Below are 25,733 nucleotides of genomic sequence, written 5' to 3'. Positions count from 1 at the left end.
ATTATTTCAGTGCCCCATATATCTTTAATATTGCAGGTTTTTACTGTCCAGAGGGCACAGAAGGGCCTCAGATATGTCCTGAAAACACCTTTCGGGGCTTCCCGGGAGCAGCCAATTTACTGGATTGCCTGGCTTGTCCGCCAACACACTGGTGTAAACAAGGTGTGTCAATGTTGCTCTCCTGCAATTTTCCAAATCGTATTTAATGAACGCAATAATCGACACTGCTAATTCAATTTCCAGCAAACATCCGTCCTCATTTCTCATAGCGATCCGCTATCAATTTGATGCAACACGATTCATTTCGCTGCATGTGCACTGCGTACATGACAAATAAAGCACCATGGCGACATGCACAATGTTGGGAAGCAGATATCTGGGGGATCTGTCATGACTGCGATGCTATGGGTTTGCAGGGGACCCATTTCTTCATCTCTGCCCGGCCGGCCATTACTGCGATGCCTTGCCTGGCAGTGATTTTCATGGAGTGACGGGTCCGAAAGCTTGTCCGCTGCACAGCTATCGAGCCTCCCCCGGAGCAGGCAGCAGGGCTGAGTGCCTCCCTTGCCCGCCGGGCTTCCACTGCAACAACACAGGTCTGACACTTTGCATCTCATTTCAGTGACATCTCCTTATTGAGGCATCACGCACCGCAATGACATTTCAGTTGAAATGATTTACTCTCTCTGAGAAGGAAAAGTTGGGATTGTAATTTCACGGTGTGTAATGGAGATGAGAAGGATAATGTGATTCAAAGGCGGCGATTTTTCTTGCCTGTCACTGGCTTCTTGATGAATGGTCCTTTGAAATTGTTCTGAAATGTAACACCTTTGTTTAAAAATGAGGACTGTTGTGTGTGTTTTTTTCATCTTGAAACAACACCTCTAATGTACCTGCAGCTGCTGTGATGCAAATGAGCGTTGAATAGGACATGATGTCTTCTCAAAGATGATTTCATAAGTCGGATTATTCTTCACATTGCTGAGTAAAACCTTCTTGACCAGGTCTGTCCGACTACACCAGCAGCCCATGCCCACCCGGCTACTGGTGCTCTGGCGTTGGATCCCCAGTGCTCTGCCCTGCCGGCACTAAGCGGTCCACTCCAGGTGCAGGCTCGCCCCGTCAGTGTGAGCCTTGTGGAGGAGGAACCTTCTGCCCAGATCCGACTGCCACTGGAAAACCTAACGTGGATGGGACCCCCTGCAGGGCGTCTTATGAATGTCCGACAGGTCGTGCTCATCCCCGGCTCGTACACTGCATGTGCCGTCTGTCAGCAGCCTGTGTCTGTCCTCCTGCTACAGGTGCCGCGTCAGAAAGGTTATGCAGAGCTGGCTCGTACTGTGGACCGCAGACTGCTGAGCCTCAGACGTGTCCTGAAGGTTACATTTGTCCCGAGGGATCAGATTCTTACGATTCGCCCAAACAACTGTGAGCGCTGCAGGATCACATTTGCTGTCTGTGCTTATTTTGATGCCTGAAACCAGACGCTGAAGTTGCTAACCCTTTGGCTGGTGTTCCTTGCTTCTCTGGCCGTGCAGCTGTCCATTCCCCTACTACTGCCCGGCAAACAGCTCCGCCATGAAGTCCTGCCATGAAGGAACCATGCCCGTTCATGTTAGTGGGCCAAGAGGTTCCAGAAGTAGCAGCTGCGCTCTGTGTGAGGGCGGGACCTACCGTCCTTATCGCTCCCCAAACCTGCAATGCCTCCACTGTCCAGCGGGATATTTCTGCCCTGCAGGTATCTCAGTTAAACAATATGACTCTGTTCATTCGTAATGAAAACAATTCAACAGGAACCGGCGACTACAGAAGCAGCCCATGTCCTTTTGGGTACGTTTGTCCGGTTGGATCGGACCGACCCACTCCCTGCCCACCTGGCTCCTTTGGAAACATCACACAGGCTGAAAGTAGCAATGACTGCCACGCATGTCCCACCAACACCTTCAACCATCTCCCAGGACGGAAGGCATGCTTCCCTTGTGGGAGTTCCTCCACGTCTCCACCAGGTGACCACAGTCTGGTTGCAAGTTTCACACCATGTACCTCTCAAACCTTTGGATGTTGCTTTCACATCTTATAGGTGTGGAAGTTGTCCTTTCGCTTTGTACAGTAATCGAAACTGCGGAGGGGGTCAAGCATTTCATTTGTTGACATTTTGGGAAGCCCTTGGTTTATCAATACGTGTTGATGTTCTCCAGTACAGTTCAGTGGTCCCTGCTTTGTTTTTCAGGCGAGAGTTTGCCAACTGTAATTGAGGTGTCCTCCTGAAACATTCTACCATAGAAACCTCTTGAGGGAAAACGGTGGTCATTCCTGAAGCATGTCCTCTACCGACACCTAGAACACTAATCCATGATGTCAAGATGCACAACTCTTTTTTTCTCCCATTGAAGAAGGCTTTGCTTTTAGTTTCCTCCAGGTGAAAGACTCTGCAACACAGGGCTTTAGGAGAACCCAGGCATCCTTCTGGAGAATCATATTTTTGGGGGCTGTCCTTTCCCAAGCTCCCAGTTAAGCGATGAGGAAATTCCAGAATATGCTTCTCAAAGCACATGTCACACACACAAACATACTTGTGCAACTCCATAACTGCAATGGTGACTCTCTGCTCAGAAATCTTCAGACTGGAACAGCCATCTCAATGAAACCTCACCTAACCTAACCACAAAACAAGGACACTGTTTCATGAAGCCTCATCCGCCCATCACTAGTGATGGCTGTTAAGTCTTGCGTCATGTAGAAATCCTCCCTGTCTGAAATGTGACTGGATACATTTGTCTAGGTTCCACCTCATGTTCCTGTTTGGGTAAGAACCGAGCGTTCCATCCTTCTGACGGCCTCTGCCTGTGCCGGACTGGGTTCATATACTACAACCTACTGGATTTTAAAAGTTCGGCGTCTGACAGTGAATTGGACTGTCAACCTGAGGTCAGTTTGTTTTCCTGTTTCATGTCTTTTCCACCAGTGTCATGACGATTTTAGGTTGGGTGTTTATCTACGTAGATGAACCGACGATGCGCCACAGGTGAGGTCAGGCTGGCAGCGTCCAGAGAGTGTGTCTCGCCATCACGTCACTCCTGCAATAGAACCTGTGGTCCTCATGGAGGATCTCTGAACGCAGAGATGGGCATGTAAATCTCTCTTTTGTTACCTTTCATGCTCATTCTGCCGCGCTCCAGTCCATCGATGAAAGTCAAGATGAGCTTGAAGTGCCTCTTGTCTAACCTGCCGATTTCTGTCCTCCTAGCTGCCAGTGTGCCAAGTACGTTTCTTCCGAGGAGCTGTGCAACACTTCATGCCTCTCCAGATTAGCACAGCTCTCTGCCCAGCCCAGCCCTGATGGAAGCCTGCTGCTTAGCATCGGAGATAGAGGAGCTGCCGTCTGGTCAAGGGTGAGGAGAAGTGCCAAGACCTTTTCTTTCCCTATATACCATTTGCATTTAAATACCGGAATTACACGTCGCACGCGTGTGAGAGAGAGACGACTTTAAGGTCATTACTATTAACTTGACTCGGTCGCGCTGCTCCCCTCTCAGTATGTCATCTCTTAAGCTCCATTCTCATGAGCCACACCTGAGGACTGGGGCTCCGACTAGATCACCAACAAGCATGTTGATGCTGTGAACTACAGGAGCACTGTGACCTTCGATAGGGTCACGAGTGGAGATTTAAAATGTCGAGATGAATCTGGAAATTTTCCTTCAAACTGATCCAGTAAAAAGAGAATCTGATAGAACGATGGGAAAGTGGATGGATGTTTGTGCTTCTAGATGGAAAGCAGACTGTCTCCAGTGCTGAATCCTAAACCTGATCCTAATCTGACTCAAGCCAGAGAGACTCCTAATACTGAAGTCGAAAACCAATCCATCAATAATTGAGCATTATTATTCTCTTCCACCAAGATACAATTCATCAAACTTTACAATAAATATGAATTTTACTGAGTCAAAATTTGGTGGTTAAGACACCATAGTTAAACGCAGTTCATATGTGAGTGTTGAGATCATTACAGAAGTCATGTGTGAAAATGTTCGGAGAATCTTTTTTTTTTCATTTTCAGACAGTTAAAAATGTTCTTGGGCCTGATGTTCATGCCAAGAATATTTGGACAGCCCATCTGGTCCAGTTTGATTCAGAAGGAATTTTCGGGTGGATTCCAGCACGTGAAGGAGCCGTTGACCGGTTTCTCTCAGGTACTGAACTGTTGCGTCCCACACTGGTGTCAGACAAATGATTCTCTATATCCAGGAAACCTTATTAAAACATGCACATCTAATCCCACAGAGGGATCAAATTCCAGACAGAGGAGAGACGTCGAACATACAGAAGGCGATGGACTCCCTCGTATTCCCAATCCGATTGTGTGTGTCTCTGTAGACGACATGCTGCTTTTCCATCTCACCATCAATCACGCAGGTACATGGTTTCATCAAACACACGTTTGTTCTTTCTTGTTGTGATTTTGATCTCCTCCCGTAGATCGACATCTGAGCCACTTCCCCGTCTACTATAAAGACCACCTGTTTAACAGCAACCCCGGCTGGGACTCTGGTGTCTTCAGACAGCTGGAGACACTCATCACACAGAGCAGCTTCAACTCCACAATGTAAGAACGGAGCCTTTGTCCTCTCCAGAACAGCTCTGCTGCGTTCATGGACTCTGCTGTGCTTCTCAGGTTTGCTCACGTGTTTTCAGAAAGAGGGAAGTATGTTTTCTTGGACGCTTCCGTCCCAGACTGGAGTCTAGTGGTGGTGGTGAGTGAGGAGGGGACTGAATGTGACCCTCGAAACACAGCCTTCCAGCCCATGACCCCATCGCAGCTGCTGCGCTACGGAGTCGTCAAACAGCATGGACTAAATCTTCTGCCAAACTGGGACGTCATAACAGGTTTGACTGATGCGAGTGGAGAGTGATGGCGCATGAATGGCTGCGTGAGCAGTTTGGCAACTGAAGTGTGGTGGACTACTGCTCCTTCTCAAGCTACATGTGAGGGCTACTGACCCAGACCCGACTTCAGTCCGTGGTTAGAACACTGACTCTGACATCCATCCACGCAACAACCAAACATATGTAGCCCTGAAAACATTTTTCTTCCATCAAATGTTCACATACCCGTCATTCTCTGTGGGGCCACTTCTGTTGCGACGCTGCACTCGCATGACGTCCACTGTTGACGGGTCTATTAAGTATACTATTAAATGACACTGTTCAATTGGACTGTTTAGGGGTCCTGTGTCTTCTGCTGGTGCTTGTTGTGGTTCTGACCACCATGGTGTTGGTTTTACGGCCCAGCAAAGTCGCACTAGTCACCCAGTGGAGGTCGAGGCCCAAGTGGAGGAGCCTCGGGGAACCGATTGGACCCGTGGAGTGTGTTTGCAGCAGAGAGAGGTTGGGTCTTATTGCAGGATAGATGAATCACTGACAGTAAACTGTCTGACCTATAACACAGTCGTGCTTCCAGCTGGGCGGCGCCAAGCCTGGGCAGCCCCCTGACCAGCCGGGGTGTTGGAGAAGGAGCGGAAGCTGAGGAGCATTCTGTTTCAAGGGGAGGTGAGATGAAAAATACCATAACAGCCGTGAATAAAAATGCTTTTTTTACCTTGCTTATTTAGCCTGTTTTCTATTTCCTTATTTGAATTTATCTTTTATAAACTTTTAATAGAATGCAATGTATTTGGATCAACTGCAGGATTGGAAATGTAAAGTGTCTCCTGCATCATTGAAGCCGTCTGTTGGGCTCCATTGCTCTTAATAATTAGATTCACATTTGATTTATGTTGAATTAAAAAAAACAAACCTAAAGCTAATGACTTATATGACAGTCTCATGACCTGTGCCGACTTCTCTGCTCGGTCTGAGCAATTTTATGGAGGGTGTTTAGATTAATCGCTGGCATTTACTGCTCCTGACCAGGAAGTGTGTTGAAGTTCAGCAACTTGGAGGGATTCAATGTGAAGACTCTGTACGACAAACTTGAAGATCAGAATCTCCACATCGCAGCACAACTGGCCCGCCATCGCAAAGACACGCAGGAGTTTTACAGCAACATTTGCCAGCAGGTGGAAACCCTTCAGGTGTGACGCGTTTCTGCTTGTTTCAATTCACAATACATGAATAACTCAGCATGAAATATTCACAAAACAGCTGCCGCACTGTGGGCTTTGTTTCAGAATTTCTTTGAGAAGATGGATCATAAAAAATTGGGTCTTCTCAAGGAGTTGCTTGTCCATAACGCCATGATGGACAAACCAAAGGCAGATGACCAAGGTGAATATTCATGAAAGATATATTGATGCTTGACTGAGATATTCACTTTGTAGTTACACGAATCTGTTATCACAGATGGTGCTTTGAGTTTGGTGGACACTTTTCATTGTTTTGATCCTTGGGTTTCAATAAGAACCTTGGTTTTACTGCTCCTTCCTGCACGTTCAGCCTGTTTGCTCTTGTTACCACATGAATAGCGCCGTAATAGTGACTCAAATAATGCGTGTGGATTATTGTCAACGCTACCGAAAACTTTCACTTGAAATTTACTTTTTTCTGACGGTTGTCTTTTGTTAAATATTTCCATGTCATGTCTTCAGGAAGCTGAGCCATTCAATCACGTCCATCTCCCAGTCAAGTATTAATCCGCTCCCTTAGCCTGTTTGCATGAGTCGGTGTTGTCGGACAGATGTTTCCCCTCAAATCCAAAATGCGTGGTTATCTCGGTCTTTTAGAGCCAAAGAAAGCAAAGGGCAAGTGGCGCCGTTGTCATTTGTTTTTCTCATCCTTGACACGCAGCGGAAGCATCTGCTGCGCTCCTGGAAGCTGTTCTCCGATCTGTTGAGGTGCTCTTGTGCAGACTGTCTTTGGAGACGGAGCTGAGCGTCGCCTCTCACGCTCAGGCTGGTGTGGTCCATGGCAGGGAGCCACAGAATCCATCAGCTGAGCCCCACATGTCTGACCCACAGGTACAGTTCTCTCTTCTTCTGTGTGTGTTTTGTTTTTAAGTTGACTTCATCGCCGTCCATAAATCATCCCCAGCGTTCATCTGTGACCAAGACAGACGCTCTCCCTCAGGAGCACAGTAAGGAGCTCTGTTTCTCTCATATGCTTGGTTCATGAAAGACGACTGACTTCTCAGTCTTGCTTATAAACGTCATTGTCTCGAATTGCTAACTTGTGGTGTCGCTCCAGCCCCTGCAGGTGGCACTACAAACATCTAAAGCAGGGGTCTCACACCGGTCCTCAAAGGGCCGCAGTGGCTGCAAAATACCCGCTCCCACTGTGGTCCTTTTGAGGACGGCTTTGAGACCCCTGAGCTAAAGTTTGGTCTTGATGAGTCTGAATAACAGCTGAATGAAAAGCTAATAAATATAGTTTTATGCAAAACAAAACAGTCTGGATTGACATTTTTGAATTTGGTGAAACTCTCGGAGCAAACCTGCGTCATTTCTGTGGCGCTTGTGTGATTTTGAAACGCTTGCTATACTCAGGGTTCAGCTTGGACCTGTTTTTTATTCATCTGTTTCTCCCCAACTGAAGATGTGATGCTGTAAGCTTGAGCTTAACTCTGAGGGCGTTGGATGTGTGACAAGTTAAAGAGCAGCTCCTTAATCTTTCTCAAACCTGATGAAATCCTTTCTCCAAAAGGACTTGAGCAGCTTCCCTCCAGGACAGGCTCTAGTATCCAGAGGTCTTATTAAAGAATCAGAGGCTAATGATAACAAACTAACGTGACAAGCAAAGGATAAATCATTTTTGATCGCAGCATTCTGTATGGACTGATGAAAAACAAAGCAATAAATAACTGGAGTTTGACACACCTCCCAGTTAAAGTGAACTTTCAGATTTCATGTTTTCTTTCTTCTCACTTCAAAGACTTTCCGAAGCCGTCTGGTCTCAGTGATCCAGATCTCTCGAAGTTAGTCAGTGCATCGCCTCTGTACAAGACACTGCTGGAGATCCAGGACTATCTGAAGAACGTGTCGGCATCAGATCCATTCCAACTCCCCTGCGATGGTGGGTGCGGGCCTCAGAAAGTGTCCTCAGATTCTAACTGTGCTGCTTTATATATTTATAGGACCAACCGTGGAGGAAGACCTTCCCACTGAGCTTGTCCCCACAGCTCTTGACAAGCTCTCACCCCAACACTCAGCCATTTTCCTGTTTGGTTGCCAGGTGATGGAGCTGCTGTCCAGCTGCGCCCAGTTCCCTTCTGTGCTTCTCTTACTGGCTAAGTCAATCCCAGTTTCATCAGCGCTCTCTAATAAAGGTCTCCTGGCTCATTGCTCCGGGGACTGTTATTTTGATGCCACCAATCAGATTCTGTACTTGTTAGAGGCCCAGCTTCAGAGTGCAGGTCACTTCATCGCAGCTCTGGTGCAGTCCATGGCCTACATTGCATCAGGTAAGCAGAGTTGAAGGTCCAGTCGCTGGGTGTGAAATGGACAAGTTGTCTTTGAATATTGACCCCAGGATTCCAAACAAGTGGATACTTGCTCAGTCTCCATGAAGCCATCGCCGCGTTGAGCCTTCAACTCTTCTTCTCCTCCAAATGGAGCTCAACGGAGGTGTGCATTTGAATAATGTCCCGATTCATCTTCACACTTCACACGTCACCGTTGATGTCTCCTTTCTGAAGTGCAAATCCGGCGCCACATCTTGGTCGTGTGGCGATGTGGTTGAGGAATTGCTCAACATTACAGTTCCCACTGAAGAACACTTCACTGAACAACTGATGGCTGCAAGGTCGCACTGAAAGCTGCAAAAGTTTGTTCTGACGAGTCTTTGTCTTTGCCAATACTTTCTCTCTTTGTGCTCCCGAATCCCATTTTAGACTGGAGAAATACAAGTATTTTACTCTGGAGCAGCTTATATCAAACTTCAAAGAGAGTTCAACCGAGGACGGGCAGAAAGGTAGTTTTCTTTTTTCTTTTATTTTCTCATAGCATTTGTTTTGATAGAATCGTTCTGAATCTGTGTTGTCTTATAACATATGTGTGATGCCACAGAATCAACGGGGAATCCTGCGTAGATTTCTGAACCACTTCCTTCTCCGATTCTACTGGTCGTATGTTGCACCAGTAAACCAAAAGCTTTGCTTTCTTTTCATTGCAACATGACATTCAATTGAGTGGTCACTACGAGACTTTCTTCAATACTAGTTGACCTTCTGAGTGCAGAGACACACTTCCAAACTGGCCAGGACGTTGGAAGGCCCACTTGTTCGGTACGGATGTTATGTACGGATACAGAGGCTTCTGTCCGTGCCCTCCGTTCATGTTATCCGAATTTCCGCACAGTTCTACAAAGCCAAACGGGGCAGTACCATCGGGCGCCATGGGGGGCAGTGTTGTAGTTACAACCTGATACGTAGCTCTAATGAGACAGGAAGAAGAAACAACAAAGGTGGAAACTCTCGACCCTGCACTTGCGATATATCTGCGAGGTACATTATAATACTTCTTCCACAGTCGGCATGTTTATTTTGGAGTTTGGAGGGCTGCGCCCCCTGGTGGATATATTGGTAAACAGAAAAACAAACACATGGAAGCATGTGATCAGTGACAGTAACATTTGAAACAGAGGGGTACAATTACGTACATAAAGGGGGAGCATATATGGGCCGTGACTCCTTTCATCCTGAGAACCACAGTCTCAGACCTAAGGAAGATGATCCCCTTCACAACCAAACCTTTTTGCTTGGCCACATCCTGTCCCTGAGTGACTGCCTGTCCTTGATAGATCCGACAGGATGACATCATCTGAGGACAGCGGCAGGAGAAGGACAACAAGATGCAATAAGAATTGACAGGGTTTCATTATGACTAAAGTGCATTGAACATGTCGAAGTGACCTGCCAGAGCAGAATGGATCACTGGACACAGCAATGTCCAGCCAACAACCAGCCAAAACAGTCTGGTGACGACTGGAGTCAGACGATCACAAAAACAACTTCCTGTTTCATGTGAAGCCAAGAGAACAACAGCCGAGGCTCCCAGCCGGCCGCCTCGCCCACATGTTCTCAACTGCGATGTTCAGTTGAACTCTTGGCCCTAAAATAGAAAGATCTTTATCAGACTAATCTGACCAGAGCCAGCTGTCCCATCTGTGTTTCCTGGCTGAGGTCGACTGTGGGGCAGAGAAAAACACATTCTCTCAGTGGAAATTTTTAAATGTATTTTTTATACGTGCGTTCAGTTCGAGTTACACGGCTTGAAAACTTCCTGGAGTCTTGGCTGGAGGGTAACTTGTACTCGAAACTGTTGAATTGCAAATATCAATGGAGGCAGTCTCAGTGGATCTACCTGTTTCGAACACTGTTGTCTGGGAGAGAATGAGAAAGTGGAGTCGGTTTTCACCCGCTGTATCACACAGAAAGGTTCTGGTCCACAAGCGCAGGCTTCAATCACTGTGTTCAATCACTCCACTGCATGGCAGAGCTTCCCTGAGGAATGAAAGAGCAGCTGGACTGCTCCTTTCCTTGGTCAGTAAGGAGTTTTCTCTGCACCACTCCCGCAGGACGGACACCAAGAGGGACGCCGCTGCAGGTAGCACCTACTCAGATTCACCTGGAGAATCTTTTCATCACCCAACAAGTGCCAAACCATCTGCAGACGTCCTGCATCGAGGAGGAAATAGACCGCATGAATGAATCCTTTGTGAGGCTCAGCATGGAGCTTCAGCAGAGAAGGCATTTGAAAGTGAAGCAGAACGAAGAGGCGGAGGATTCAAGCCATTGGACGGTAATTAGCTGCAGGACAACTCTTCAGTCGCCACTGTTTGGTGGTTAGTGTGGTTGGGAATAGAGAGCTACACAGTCATGAAGCTAGTGCCAGGCTACTGTTGGGTTACTGAGCAAACCTAGTCACTCTAGGGTGGAGATAAAAACAAACATACATTTATTTTCAAGAGAGAAAAAAAATAAATAAATTAAAAAAAAAAATGCCAAAAAAAAAAAAAAAAAAAAAAAAAAAATATATATATATATATATATATATATATATATTTTTTAGTGGTGGTACTTTAGGAACAACAACAACAAATAATTTAATGTAATTTAATATTATAAAATTGAAATTCTTATGTAAATATTTTCATGACATGAAAAGAGCTTTAGTTTTAATAACGTGATATAAAAACTGGAATATATGATGCTGACATGTTATACATATTAATGGACACATTTCAACGGAAAAAAAAATGTGGCCAGACAGAAAAACAAACATTAATAATAATAAGCAACTTTTATAAAAAGAAACTTTCAAAATAAAAACTTTCAGAAACAAACCAATCTATGTATTTACACAACGCTCGAAAGGGTGCCAAAATTTGACTCAGTTTTTGGAAGTAATAATAAAGACAACAGTATTAATTGTGGAAACTGCCAATTCGAAGGTTTTTTTATTATAATTTCTTTTAGTTTCTTCGAAAGCTCCTGTCTGCATCCAAAACTATACCTCTGTGGACCAACTTATCCCCAAAAGTAAGGAAAACAAAGCGAGCCCCTGGGAAAAGAAGTCATGAATATAGTATTTTCAACAAGCTAATGTGTATATTTGATGACCTTGTGTCTTCCTTCATTTCACGTTTCATCTATGGCATCATTCCATGTTCTTCCCTTAGGAGGAATTCATTGATACATCCACGTCACATCAGTGATGTTTGGTTTTGCAGGGGGCGACAGCAGTCAGCACACCACGCTGGAGTCGTGATGGAACGGCCCTGCTGGAACTCAAGAGACGCTACATATCACAGCGCCTCACTGAGCTCCAGCTCACGCTGAGCCAGCACCGAGACGGCGAGTCAGAGGAGATGAGCGACGGTGTGCAGACGGGCGGCGCGGAGAGGGAACGGCTGCCTGGCGTGGATGGGTGCTGGCGTTCGACCGACCCGTGCCAGGGTGATATTTCAGGACGGGAGAGTCAGAGCCAGAGAGGAGGTCCCGGTAACTTGAGTGGAGACTGTAGCCCAACTCCTGACCACCTCAGATGATCAGAAATGTTACAGAGTCTTCACGTTTCCGGTGCATGACATCAGCCTCATCAGAGCTGAGCGAGCTGCTGCCGAGCAAAAAGCACCGTTCTGCTGCTGACCGTAATCGTCTGTGATGCTCAGCAGAAATTATTTATAGCAACACATGTCTTGTCCAAATAGTTTCCCGGTCAGGAGCTAACACAGACTCCTCTGACCGGCGCTTCATTAGCATATTCTAACTAAGGCAATAAACTCCATCCCAACAAAGACAAGGTGACACTTGTTCTGGCTTTGGTTTCCACTCACAGCAGCGTCTCCCCTGTGTGAAGGTGATGGTCGGCACCTTTCCATGAATAATTCATTCCACTCAACTCTTGTTTCTCTCGCTTCCTGCTGCACACAACTTTGACTGTTTTGTTGTTTTTTGTTTCTCCGACTCCTGTTGGAACTGGAGTGAGTTTTTGACAGCGCCTTTGTTTCATAATGCACGCCGGGTATTTTGGGCTCGGGAGTGAGGCCTATTGAGAAGGTCAGATTGAACAAGTTTTCACCGGCTACCAGCGATAGCTCAGAGGTCCCCGCGGGTTGAAACTGGCACTGCCTCTGTTTGTGTGTGTGAGTGTGAGTGTGTGGTGAAGTTGTTGGGAAAGATTGCAGGCTTTATCAATGAGATTAGCCGCCATGCCTGGCTGACTCCACGCCTGCTACACTGTTGCATCACGGCCCTCCTGGCCCTGCTGCTGTGGGTCTGTGTGAGGAAATCTGCGCATGATGATTTGCAGTGGCAACATTACTGCTGCTCCAGTGGCTCAGATGAACAGGCTATTTTTAGGAAAGCCTGTGTCTGCCTCATGTTTGAGATGCCATGTGATTGTTGCTGTGGGGATTGCGGGTCTTTTTTAGGCCTGTATTGTGTTGCGTGTTCAATGTGATAAATGGTATATATTCAAAGTATCCGCTGCCTCACTCAATGCACATTAACAGTGAGGCCATAACTATGCAGATTCTCTTTTTCCCAATGCTAAATGGCTTTTAAAAAACTATGTAATCCTCTATTTTATCATCTCTTTTTTATCAGTGACAGCATTTGAGCTACTCTACAATTTAGCAACTGAATCCATTGCACAGTCCAAGGCATTGGACGGTTATTAGTTGCAGGACTCTTCAGTCGCCACTGTTTGGTGGTTAGTGTTTGGAATACAAAGCTACACAGTCATGAAGCTAGTACTGTGTGTGTGTGTGTGCTGACAACAACAAAAAAAATGTGGCCCAAATATTTGCAAAGGAACAGCTGAAAAAAACAATGTTAATAATGAACAACTTTTATAACAATAAACTTTGAAAAAACAAAAACAATAATAATAATAATAATAAAAAACAGTCTATGTATTTACACAACACTCGAAAGGGTGTCAAAATGTGGCTGAGTTTTTGGAAATAATAATAAAGATAACAAATAAAGGCCTTTCTTGTTATAGTTTTGTTTTGTTTATTTCAAAAGCTACTGTCTGTACCCAAAAATATACCTCTGTGGACCAGCTTATCCCCCAAAAATAAGGAAAAAAAGAGCAAACAAGCTGCCAGGAGGAAGAGCCCCTGGGAAAAGAGAAGTCATATAGTTTGAGCAACTGAATCACTGCAGATGGTTTTACAACAAACAAAATTCCAATATGCAGATTCAATAAATCGTAATTCTAAAAAAAAAAGTGCGGTGCGTGACCCCAGTTTCTCCAGTTGGGTGGATGATCTCAACCAATGAAACAACGCCGACGGAGAGCCTGACAGCACTGGCCAGTCCTCCAAATCCCAGATTACAGTTCACAGGACATTCCTAGCGAGTCCAGCTCGGGATTGACATCTCCATTTACACCGCCTTTCATCCACAGAGAATGCATGATACGATCTTGAAATCCTTCCAAATCCCTGGAAATCAGCTGTCTCATCCTAGAAGTACTCAGGCCTCCGCATAAAAGCCATCAAATCTCCCCTGCATTTATTTATAGAAACGCCCCTTTATCCTCTTTGTGACATGAGATTTTTTTTTTTATCACACTGGTGCAGCGATTCGTGGGCCCTTGAACACAACATCCACTGTAGCTGCTCAGTTGCAGCTCTTGTCGTCTAGCGGAGCCCACATCCTGTCCCTAAGCAGGGCTCACCAAGTCACCATGGCGCTGCTGTTCTGTTGCTATGGTTTCCTTATCTGCAGGATGTGCCACCAGCAGGTCTGCCATATTCAGTCTGCTTGCTGGTATTATCTACGCCGTCGGTTCCCGAAGAGAGGACCCTGTTTGTAGTACAGAGCATCTCAATTTACATCTGTTTTTGTGCCTCACTCTCATATTCACAATCAATAGAATAACAAGGAAAGGCTCATCGATTGTTCTCCAGAAGTGATTTTAACTGGAAAATGCTCAGTCACAAACTAATGTTCGACATCGATAATAACAATAATAACTCCATTGTCCATGATTGTCAACCATAGTGTGTTTTAATTTTTCATTAATCTATTTAAAAATGTGTCTTGACAAGGATTGGATTCACTAGAATAGACTCACATCTTTAACACCATAAGAAAGAAGGAACTTCAAGTGTTTGAATTGGCTAACGTTCCTGCAGAGCCTGCGTTGCTGTGATTGACAGGAAGCCAATAGCAGTCTCTTCTTGACCGGACAGATGAACCCTTCCATCTACTCTTAAAATACGCGGTGATTTTGGGGCAGTAAAAAAGTTTGTTGGGGAAAGTTTCATTGGTGAGATTTTATTTTATTTTATTTTAAATGAATCATTACATGTTTAATGTGCCTTAACTTTCACGTTATTCATGTGTCATGACGTTATTCATGTGTAATGACATCATAATTATAAACAGCTCTGAGGCATGTGTCCAGTCCGTTCAGTGTTCGTTTCTGGTTTGGGACATGTAAAACTGGACTAGATGATCATGCAGGACAATCGTGAACATCTTCGCGTTGTGAGGAGAATGAATGTCAGATGACTAGTTCTCTGTATTGCATTGTATCATGACTCTTTAAAACACATTTGAATCTCAGGCAAACTAGTCAGCAGACACTCCTCCACATCTGTTCGGGTCATGTGTCCAAACTCTAAATGGAGCCAACATGTCTCGCGTGATGATCAAATGTGATCATGCACTTCACAGTGTAGGAGGGGAGCTTGGCAGAGCGCATGCGCACCGAGCGCTCTGCCAAGTCCAAAACAAAGGAGGCTCGCCGGACAGATTTGCTGGTAATACCCGGCTTTTACTCGCAACCGCGCAGAGCGAGTGCTTGATAAGGGTTTCGTAGAGCCACTGTTCTCCTGTGTCCGTGGATCTGCCTTCTTGTGAGGACTCCCCGCGTGTTGCAGAAGCCACAGGTCCCTGCTCGGCTGTGACTCAGCAACCGGCGCGCGCGCGGGTGAGCAAATTAAACAAGCCGTGTTGATCAATCGGTAGAGAGGTGTGTTTGATTCTGCCATCATTTCTGTCAACAGTGGTCGCCGGAGGAAGCCGTCGCTGCTGGCAGCAGTTTCAAGAGCGGATTGAAATTCCGGCTGTGACGCGGAGGAAAGTTTCCCGGAGGAGAGGCGCTGTCCTCGGTGCTGAAAAGGAGTCGGCGTGAGGAGGGCGTTGGGCAGCGACGATGCCAACCCGAGTCCAGCTGCAAACTTTTCTACTCATGCTTTGTGCTGGTGAGTACGTCCCGCTCATCTCTCCAGACCAACGCACCAATCGAGCCTGGTCGACTCTCGCGATGAGGAGGGCGTGTGACCCTCACAGTAGCTAAGGAAGCCATGACCCACTGTTTTGTTTTGTCCCACTGACGGTGCTGCGTTCACGCACCGAAAAGAAGGAGGCTCCCCTTTGGTTTCACTCATCCAAGTGCTGGTTTGAGAGCAGGAGAAGTGGAATCAGTGATGTCACCGCCGACCCATGGGGGCTGTCAGTTACATAAGAGGAAGGATGACACAAACGCAAGCATGTGGCGAGCTGGTTGAGATTACTGCTCCACTTTAAAGATCACTATCCGTCTAATCCCACGCATTCTTCCCACTCATCCGCTTCCTGCCGTGCTCTTAATGTTCCAGCTCTCGCTGTTGCCATTATCTTTCCATGCGTTCATCAATATTCATGTGCCTCTGTCTGCCGTCAATAGAACGTGCACCAAACCTGCTTCATGGCTGTTTGTTTTCTGTCTTGTTTGACTGGCGTCGTCGAAAACAAAGAACATGCCTTTCGAAGGGTTTCATTTTTGTGTGGGTGATGTAGTAGACCATCTGATTGTTGTAGTTACCAGGAGTAACCCAGTGTTAGAGAGGCTTCCAAAATCGTACGACAAAAGACAAAAAACAAAGACCATTAAAAAACAAAACAATAAAAACACTAGGTTACGGCCAAGCCAAGTCGGAGACACATATAAATTGACAATAAATGATTCGATTCGGTGAGAGATGACAAAAATAAGAAGTTAAGAAATGCTCTTGACAGGGCCAGACGTGGGCGCTCAATACAGTGATACAATTGTTCTTGATAAAAAATATTTATGCTGACACAGTTTGGCAATAAACAGTTTTACTTAGGTATCCCATGCAGAAATATAATGGATACACACACACACACACACACACACACACACACACACACACACACACACACACACACACACACACACACACACACACACACACACACACACACACACACACACACAAATATGAAACATATACTTTTGAAATATTACAGAAAAGTGCCATATATTTCCCTGTAGATCTCATACATCAACAGGAACTATATACATGTATATGACGTACTTTTCAAAGATACATTTACATATGCACATATTTTTCATATAGAATAGTTTTCATGCAATGATTGAATCTAATGAGTTTTTTATACATGGAGCATATTTTAATAGGATCTGCTCAATGAGTTTTTCAGTGAACCAAAGAAGCCTGTTTTCCTGGCCATTAAGTGCTGTCATCCATGAGTGGTGAGCAGAGCAGCCCGGTGGAGTGTCCCTGCCGTAGATCAGCTACGTGTCACTGTCAAGCAGTGGACAAAAAAAGCAGAGCAGAATCAGACCTTCAGGAAAATACTACTGCTTAAATAAATAAAAATTAAAAAACAAAACATGCATTGAATTAAGTTATCATCCACAAACAGACAAAATTGCATATTTTTAAAATTGTATATGCGAAATAAGATGGACTTGGTTCTTCAACACCTAGATGTTTAGTCGTACCTGCAAGTGCATAATGCTTTTCACCTTCACACGAGAACAACTTCCGTTTTATTCCTCCCATATCTTTTCCTTTGTGGAAACCAAGACAGCCTCCTGCCTGCAACCCTTCCGTTGTGCACCATAAAAACACCACATACTGGGGGTCTGTGGACGTTTTATGTCCACTTTGGGATCTCTTTTATATCCACTCTTATTTTGCAGAATGTCATGAGGTGGAAGTTTCATCTGTAATTTTCTTTTACAGGCTCCATCCAGCTTGTATGTGTGGACGTCCCTTCAGGCACAGAAGCTGTCCTCGGGAAAGACATGAAGTTAACCTGTATCTCCTGCATGAAGAGAGAGGAGGTCAAAGCCAAGACACTGGTGCATTGGTACTATGTTCTGAAAACAGAACGTGGTTCCACAGTGAACAAAAGCCTTGTAGGTCACAGTGCCATGTACTGCATGAATGTCCAGGGCCTGCATGAGTCACCCACCCATCTCTCCCTCCCTCCCCTCTCCATCAGATATACAAGTTTGAGGTAGACAGCCCGGTGCCGGTGCCAAGTCCCTTCATGGGTCGTTTGTTGTGGAACGGGAGCCAGGATTTGCAGGACTTATCCATCAGTATTCGTAACGTCACCTACGACGACAGCGGTGTTTACGAGTGCCACGTATTTCGGCAGTTTGAGTTTGACTTCTTCTCACCCTCCATCTCCATCGTCAAAAACATCTCGCTGAAGGTGATAGAAGAAGGTGAGCCCCGACTCGATTCTGCGTCGTTGCCTTCTGTTCCCGAATGACCCAAATGGTTTGTGCGCTCGAGTGCAGATAGCAACACGGAACCATGTTCTTAAGGGCAATTTGACTCGGTAACAGCATGTGCTGGCAATGTCTTGGCTTCAGGCTTCTTTTAAAGTTACTGCATAATTATTTGTGGTCAAGACCAAGTATAGCTTTGTACTTTCACTGTATTCTGTTATTGACGTACCGTATTTATGATACTCTTCAAGAAGCATTTGATCTGGCGTCACCGCTTGGTTAGAAATAACTGTCTGTTTTGTTCTGTCTGCCAAGCTTTCTACTGTTGTCAGTGAGGGGGTTTGTACAAAGCCACTTCTGTGCTTTCTCTTATGAGGGGTAATGTATCCTGCTGCTGGAATGCTTGGCTTGCTGAATGCCTCACCGTCGATGAAATGCACAGCATAAGTTTTAAGTCTGTATTTTACTTTGCACGCATGGAGGTGCGACTCGAAAAATAAAACCCTCTCGAGACTATATGACTTCTAAAGGACGGTTCCAAAGAAACCTGAAGGCGATGTTGGACGTGCACTGACAGAACGCTGACGTGCGAGAGCCACCTTTACTTCTCCTCTCACCTGTAGCCGTGTGAAAAAAGTGCCTTCAGGATGAGGCATGTTGACGGACTCTAACCCACTTTAGTAACACTAGAAGATGATGGGCCTTGTGGTCTTTATCTCAACATAGTCTTTTGGAAGTCATGTCATGTTCGAGATGCTAAGGCGCCACTGTTTGTAAAAAAAAACAATCATGAGTATTCTCAAACAAAAAAAAGGGAAAAAAAACCCTCCATGTTTACTGACAGTGGCCCGAAAACCTCAGAATCTTGCTGCGTATTTGTTTTAAATGCGCCGCTTGACAATGAAATCACAGTTTACAGTTAAAAAAAACAAGTGTTTTTCACCTCTCATTCTCTGGTGGTCTCATATTCCACATAGCCTTCAGCCGGCTGCTACTGTACATTATTGTGGGCTATCACTTTACAGTGCTGATGTTCACAGTGGTAGAAGGGACTAGCTCATGCTAAATGTCTCTGCACTCCCCATGCATGGGCTTAGATTTCACTAATAGCATCTATTTGCAGACGTGCAGCGAGTGCAGATTCAAATCCGTTGAAGCCGTCGGCTGAGGCTATCTGGAATTGGGTTTTGCACACGGAAAGTGGCTCACATTTTCTCATCCTGTATATAAACGATGGGATCTATTTATTTCTTATCACTGTTATTATGTTTATCCACTGTTATGAACTATGTATTTGTGTGGCAAAGAGCGGTTGCCATTTACAGTGTGATGTGTCACACCGACTGATGTCACCTGCCTGTACATCATGTTTAAAGGGATTCTACAGAGGTTCTTTAGAACCGTTTAGTGGGCTTTCATTTAATAAGAGTGATGGTGATGGACAGGTTGACAGATGAGGTTAGACAAGAAGCCCCTTGGACCATGATGTTCGCTGATGACATTGTGATCAGTGGTGAGAGCAGGTGGAAGATCAGCTAGAGAGGTGGAGGTTTGCCTTAGAAAGGAGAGGTCAGACGGAATCCATGTGTGTGAATGAGAGGGAGCCAAGTGGACAGGTGAAGTTACAGGATGCAGAGATAAAGAAGGTGGGAGGTTTGAAGTACTGAGGCTCAACTGTCCAGGGCCATGGAGAGTGTGAGAAAGAGGTGAAGAAGCGGCTGCAGGCAGGATGGAATCATTGGAGAAAAGTGATGTGTGACAGAAGGATGAAGGAGAAAGTGTCCAAAAGGGTGGTGAGGCCAGCAACGTTGCATGGTTTGGAAACAGTGGCACTGAGGAGAAGACAGGAGGCAGAGCTGGAGGTAGCAGAGATGAAGATGCTGAGCTTCTCTCTGGGAGTGAGCAGGATGATGATAGGATCAGAGGGACAGCACATGTGCTCAGGTGTTTAGGAGACCAAGTCAGAGAGGCTCGATGGAGATGGTTTGGACATGTACAGAGGAGAGAAAGAGAGAGCCAGTACATTGGTAGATGGAGATGTTGAGATGTTGGAACTGCCAGGCAGAAGGTGGAGAGGAAGGCCACAGAGGAGATTGATGGAGGTGGTGAAGGAGGACATGAGGTCTGCAGGTTTGAGAGAAGAGGAAGCAGAGGACAGGGTGAGATGCAGGAGGATGATCCACTGTGGCCACCACTGAAGGGAGAAGCCGAAGGAGGAAGAACATTTATTGAGACAAAATGACTGACATATTCTGTAGCCATTGCAAATGTAGATCATGATTTCAGCAAACCAACCCCATGAGAGTCGATAGTGCCATCTAGCTTAGTGAACGTGACACAACATGAGGCTGAAATGATTTTGTCCTGCTCTGAGTTTTTGTACCTGTTGACAACTACCATGTTGAAGCGGGAGGTTCATGCCCTTCATGCTGATGTGAAGTGGAACCCTTCTTGATAATGAATGACATGTGAGGGTGAGTCAGCAGTGTTGCACTGGAGCCACACATTCCATCTTAGCATGCCTCCATATTCCTGTGAATAAACAACCCCTCAGAAAAACAGACAACTGCAGCCGACTCGCTGAATAATACATGTTCCTGACTCTTGCTTTGTGCTCCACAGCCAGCGTAGACACCGCAGCCATCTACTCCGAGATCATGATGTATGTGCTGCTGGTGTTCCTGACGTTCTGGCTGCTTGTTGAGATGGTCTACTGCTACCGGAAGATCTCCAGGTCTGATAAGCAGGCGCAGGACACAGCGTGAGTCTGACACACACACACCAGTACACAGATACTGTGAGGGCACATGGAGGTGTGTGTGTGTGTGTGTGTGGAGAGAGAGATTTTGGAGGGAATGTGGCAGGTAGAATTCATAGTACAATAGCTTGAACTTGTTTCCTTTGTGCCTGAGAAGCTTCAAAATCTGACCTTCTCACCTCCATTAAATATATATATTTATATTCATCCACACCTCTGTGTCATTTATGGAGAAAGGTGATTCCAAAATAAGACCACATGATCATAGTAAGCAGTAATTATTGCTTATTGAAATTCAATTTGGTTCAGCTTGAACAGCAGCACTGTGGAGTCATGGACACTGCCGAGTGGTTTCTGGGCCAAAAACAACCACCTCGAGCACGGTGTGCAGTCCCATTAAAGTTTGACATTTGAATCACGCCGTCAGCACTTCCAAGCACCCACAGCACCACCAGTCAATCTTGGATGCCGGCACTCAACCTGGAAATCTTTGTCAAAAAATGCTGACCTCTTATGTCCTGACTGAGGTTGCTGTGCATGGTCATAACACACTCTTTTGTTCAGGGCACTGTGGAGAATAGAGTTTACAAAAATCATTGTTGATCGAGGAGAAATGTATTCCCAAGTCCTTGGATGCCTGTATTTTGCCACTCAGTTTTATGCCCCTCATTTCATGTCAAACTGCAGCCTTAAAAAAAACCCTGCTGTTTTAAGTGGTGATGGGCAGATGAGGCTTCATGAAACAGTGTCCTTACTTTTAGAGCGCAGTCGGTGGCGCTGTTGGTTTAACAATGAGGTGAGGTTTCATTGACATGATTGTTCAAATCCAAAGACTTTTGAGCAGTGAGCGCCACCTATTGGGCGCAGAAAATGGGGACACTGTTTCATGAAGCCTCAGACACCCAAGTAAGCATGTGGTTCTGCAGTTAACTGGCAAACAAACGTGTGGAAATTGAACAAGTAGAAATGTGTTGTCCAGATGTGTGTCTCCAAAGACTTTTGTATATCATTTAAACCTGTGGTTTCATTGGGGTAGCTTATTCGGGTTGGATAAATCAGTTATTATTGTGTGAAAGTAGCATATTTTTAGTCTGTAATGATCATTACAGTCACCTGGCAACACACAATTTAAGTAGCTGTTATTGCAATAAACTGCCAAGAAAATTTGTGGGTCATTGGCTTCCATTATGGCGATAAACAAGCCAAACAACGCTGGATAACAATGGGATGGGACCAGATGCAATGGTTCATCATAGCAGGAGGAGGAGAAGCAGACCTCCATCTTTCATTCTGTCTTTGAAAAATAAAGTCTCAAACCATTTCTAATGGAATTTAAAGTTCGAAAACAAACTCTAGCTGTGTTTGAACTAAGCACCACTGAAGTCGTGCAGGTGGTAGAGTGATTGAAATCCATGGTCTTATTGGATTGACTTGTTTTGTCAGAGCATCATTAGTTAAAAAGTACATTTCAGTCATGCAAGTGAAGCATGCGAGTTCGAAGTTACAGCCTGACTGATGTTCCCTTGACCTGAAGTCAATGTTTGCCGCTCCACCGAGTCAGGAGATCACTTTAGTCAGCATTAAGTGATCGAATGTGTATCACTCTGCAAACTTCCATCCGTGACTGCTGCTGAAAGAGTTAATAGCTTATGGCAGCTGCATGGTCCGTATTGACCGGTGTGAGCAGGCGGCTTTCTGTTGGATGTTCACCGCTTCAGTCCGCAGACACTCATAGGTCCATCGTAATGAGCTTTTGGTCAGATATCCATAGCAAGATAGTCTTAATAGTCAAGTTTGTTTATTATAAACTCCCTTTTCTGAGTCGACAGTTGAATGTGTTCCTGGTCCATGAAGTGCACGACCTACACAGTGCTGGTGGAAATCCTGCTTCACCACCCTAATGGTTTTTGAGGATGAGTGCTGTCAGAGGGGAGAGTGACATAAATCTCCCTGTCACCTTCAGAAAATGGCTTGGTGGGGTTGTTCTGGTCGGAGGAAACATGGCTGTTTTTGTGCGACAAATAAACCAGCAGCAACTATGTACGATCACAGGGTTTTCCTCCAACTCTGCTTGTTTTATTTCATATAAGTGGTGTTATTATGGGGGGGGGGGATCGGGGACAGTCAAAGTGATGTCATGCAGTCTTTTCTGACAACTCCAAACATGCTTGCTGGTCTCCTGTTTCATGAGCTGCCACGCGCAGAATCCCAATCCTGCATTAGAATGTGTGTTGTGAGGCCTGTCTATCTGTCAGCAGGTGATAAACACTGTCTTTCTTCTACCAATCCACCCGCAGGACAAACTATCTAGCCGTTCCCTCCGGGCACAAAGAAAATCCAACAGCGCCAATTTCTGAATAGAAAAGTCGGAAACGGTATTTTACATGTCGAGTTTGGTCCTTCACCAGTCACAGTGGACATTTTTCATTTTTTTTGTTTTGAGCTTTGTCATTCATCCTGTCCCTCATTCTGTGTTCCCTGTGCAAACATCCACGTGAAAATGTGAAGCATTTTCTCTGTAACATTTAACACCTCCTTTACTTTACTTTTTAGGTATTGACCAATCATGAAGGGACTTGGAGGTCATGTGATGTCTGCAAGTGCAGCGTTTGCCACGCTACGAGCTGACTCCACTCGTGGACAACATGCTATTGTGGCAGAGAATTCAGGTTCCTGAACAATGGTGTGACTGCTTCACTGCGACGTGCAAAGCTTTGTACGCTCAACTGCCTAGCCTACTTTGTTAATATTTGATACGTGAAATGGATTTCTGGTCACGATTTTATCAGTGTTGGCCGATACTTTTTTGGTGTTTTTTTGGCAATAGAATTGCATTGCTTTTATACCCTTTGGATGTGCGTTCATACCAATTCGTACTGTGGTTGGCAACTTCTTTTTTTTAAATGAATTTTGCAAGATTTTATGCAAGGAAATGAACTGAGTAATAATCGTCGGAAGAAATGAACTTACATTGTTGATGAGATTTCATGAGGCTTAATCAAATTTCAAGATGGATGCTGAGAAGTTTTCCCATGTTTCACCTTCTGCGTTGCCAAATATCCTTGGTGTGAAGTTTGAGACTCACTTGTGTTCATGTTACTCATGTATAACCAGATAATTCATCATAAACAAAGTAATATTCAGAAGTTAGAAATGCTTATTTTGCTGGGAAAACATGAAACATGCCAATTAAACTCACTGTGGTATGAATGAAGTTTGCATAGTTGGCAAGTAAGTTGGCGTATTTATCCACCACGCGCTGTGTTTTTGCATTTTCTTTTTCATCAATTGGTAGTGATGGGCAGATGAGGCTTCATGAAACAGTGTCCTTATTTTTACAGCTGGTTTGGTTTAAAAACGATGAGCAAGTTTCAATAAAATGGTTGTTCCAATCTAAGGATTTCTCAGCAGAGAGCGCCATCTAGTGGGCTCTGAAAATGGGGACACTGTTCCGTGAAGCCTCATCAGCCCATCACTGTCAATTGGTGATAAGTTTCACCAGAGCTTTGTGGCTGCCGTTGGACCATAGCATTTCAATCTGAATTGGTGCCTATTCCTGTGGTGCAACGTTGTGTGACTCAGTTATACAGCACTTTTTGTGTGTATCATGTTGGAGTTCTTGTGTGAATGAGCCAATTTTGGACAATTAAACCAATTCAATTCAGCGCTGCCTTGTTCCTCTGCTCTCTGAAATATTTCTTTTTCAAAGGATTGTACCGTGTGTGTATGATGGAAGCATGCAGTGTTGAACGTGACTAATGGTCTTCAGCTCTTCATCATCATCATCGTCATCAGGGGCGGCTGTGTGGGGTTCAAAGACGTGGCCTCAGAACCGACCACAATAGGCAAGTGCGCTTTTCTAGCGCTCATTAACGCTGCAGAATGGCACCTAGCTAAGAGACCTGTGATGTGCTTCCACTTCAAGTCAACACGGGTTTTTTAATTGCCCGTCCCCTGCCGACTTCAGTCCAACTATCCTGAGCGTTTTTCCTTCAGAAGGTGGTTCAGCCGTGCGAGAAGAGACGAGCCAACCTGGCAAGCAGCTGAGCAAACGCACGTGACGAGTCAGAGAACGGGACGCAAGTGACAGTAAGAGATTGATGTTGTGTGTCTTTTAGCGGGCGGTGACCCACTGCTGCGACAGATATAGCAACAGCTGTTGTTATAGCAACCAAGGCTTCAGTGGAAGGCAGGTTGCTCCCCGTGCTGGTGGAGGTGCTTCCTTATATGCAAAGTCTGATCCTGGATTATGGCTTTGACCGTGTTCTGGTCTATAGAGCTGTGATCTAAAACTATATACTTCAATTCAACATGAGTTACACAACATAAAAGGGTAATAAACATGTCAGTGGGTTAAAAGAAGAAACGATTTAGGCTTGAATGTGGTTAGAATGTCTAGAGACGATACTGTTATTTTATTGAAATAATAAAAAGTACATGTAAAAATAAAGACGGAGATTCAGACAAAAAGCTCTGGCTACATTATATAGACAAATACATTTATTTATTTTGTATATTGTTTAAACAAAATTACAACGTTCTACATTGTCAAAACCAAACTGTAGAATGTTTTCAAAACTGAATAGAGCTTCAAATACATCTTCAGCAGTCCTGCCAGTAGAATGCATTAGGTGTCCAAAAACTTTTTTCTTTCTCCACCACTATAGTTGTGTTGTATCGCCAGTCAAAGACTTCCAGGGCTCACTGGATATTTTCTCACACTGGTGTCTTTGACGGAAGAGTCTTAGCTCTCAGCACAGACTCAGTACTTCCAGCAGTAGCATGAATAACAGTGAACACTGTTGATTTTAGAAAAAAACCCGGAGAACATTGGGGTCCAGGTCTTTCCAGTGGCGTCCTTCACTGGAGGCTGGGCTGTATCTGGGGCAGCCTCCGCCTCTCCGTCTATCTTGGCTGTGAATCTAACCAGTAAAAGGACAACAGGACCAAAGAGGGATCTGTATATCAGGATCATTTTTAAGGGAGGAGCCGCCGCGGGACTAAATGCCAGCGTCACGCATGGCATT

At 45.1% G+C, this 25,733-nt stretch overlaps 2 protein-coding genes across 9 annotated transcripts in view; both read left to right on the top strand.

Annotated features, from left to right (window-relative positions):
- Positions 1-13,366, top strand: part of si:ch211-286b4.4 (zonadhesin) — a 52,535-nt gene extending 39,169 nt beyond the window's left edge. For 2 of the 6 annotated variants that reach the window (XM_053873847.1, XM_053873844.1), the window contains 26 exons: positions 37-162; positions 417-596; positions 1,005-1,229; positions 1,302-1,428; positions 1,539-1,738; positions 1,794-2,006; positions 2,783-2,928; positions 3,004-3,131; positions 3,248-3,392; positions 4,061-4,193; positions 4,285-4,416; positions 4,480-4,606; positions 4,676-4,887; positions 5,226-5,388; positions 5,450-5,550; positions 5,914-6,074; positions 6,171-6,267; positions 6,787-6,956; positions 7,030-7,072; positions 7,867-8,007; positions 8,069-8,395; positions 8,464-8,558; positions 8,630-8,736; positions 8,825-8,904; positions 10,510-10,733; positions 11,665-13,366. In XM_053873847.1, coding sequence (XP_053729822.1) covers positions 37-162; positions 417-596; positions 1,005-1,229; positions 1,302-1,428; positions 1,539-1,738; positions 1,794-2,006; positions 2,783-2,928; positions 3,004-3,131; positions 3,248-3,392; positions 4,061-4,193; positions 4,285-4,416; positions 4,480-4,606; positions 4,676-4,887; positions 5,226-5,388; positions 5,450-5,550; positions 5,914-6,074; positions 6,171-6,267; positions 6,787-6,956; positions 7,030-7,072; positions 7,867-8,007; positions 8,069-8,395; positions 8,464-8,558; positions 8,630-8,736; positions 8,825-8,904; positions 10,510-10,733; positions 11,665-11,982 — 4,121 coding nt within the window. In that variant the 3' untranslated portion in view covers positions 11,983-13,366. Of the gene's footprint in view, positions 1-36; positions 163-416; positions 597-1,004; positions 1,230-1,301; positions 1,429-1,538; positions 1,739-1,793; positions 2,007-2,782; positions 2,929-3,003; positions 3,132-3,247; positions 3,393-4,060; positions 4,194-4,284; positions 4,417-4,479; positions 4,607-4,675; positions 4,888-5,225; positions 5,389-5,449; positions 5,551-5,913; positions 6,075-6,170; positions 6,268-6,786; positions 6,957-7,029; positions 7,073-7,866; positions 8,008-8,068; positions 8,396-8,463; positions 8,559-8,629; positions 8,737-8,824; positions 8,905-10,509; positions 10,734-11,664 lie in introns of those variants that run through there. The other 4 variants (XM_053873846.1, XM_053873845.1, XM_053873848.1 and 1 more) reach the window with 4 other exon arrangements.
- Positions 13,367-15,168: 1,802 nt separating this feature from the next.
- Positions 15,169-24,685, top strand: scn3b (sodium channel, voltage-gated, type III, beta). Of its 3 annotated transcripts, XM_053873697.1 has the most exons (7): positions 15,169-15,383; positions 15,460-15,657; positions 17,452-17,627; positions 17,714-17,942; positions 20,571-20,709; positions 23,004-23,081; positions 23,260-24,681. In XM_053873697.1, exons 2-6 carry the CDS (start codon positions 15,609-15,611, stop codon positions 23,065-23,067), a joined length of 657 nt encoding a protein of 218 aa, XP_053729672.1. In that variant the 5' UTR covers positions 15,169-15,383; positions 15,460-15,608; the 3' UTR covers positions 23,068-23,081; positions 23,260-24,681. The 3 variants fall into 3 exon arrangements, 2 of the variants coding, with proteins under 2 accessions (XP_053729672.1, XP_053729673.1); XM_053873698.1 differs by lacking the exon at positions 23,004-23,081 and having other exon boundaries at positions 23,260-24,685; XR_008415721.1 differs by lacking the exons at positions 23,004-23,081; positions 23,260-24,681 and having other exon boundaries at positions 17,714-18,326.
- The last annotated feature ends 1,048 nt before the right edge of the window (positions 24,686-25,733 follow it).

Source organism: Synchiropus splendidus, chromosome 8, assembly GCF_027744825.2.
Source record: "Synchiropus splendidus isolate RoL2022-P1 chromosome 8, RoL_Sspl_1.0, whole genome shotgun sequence".
Lineage (NCBI taxonomy): Eukaryota > Metazoa > Chordata > Actinopteri > Syngnathiformes > Callionymidae > Synchiropus > Synchiropus splendidus.
Note: the sequence above shows the minus strand (reverse complement) of the source record. Positions and strands in the feature narration are given on the sequence as shown.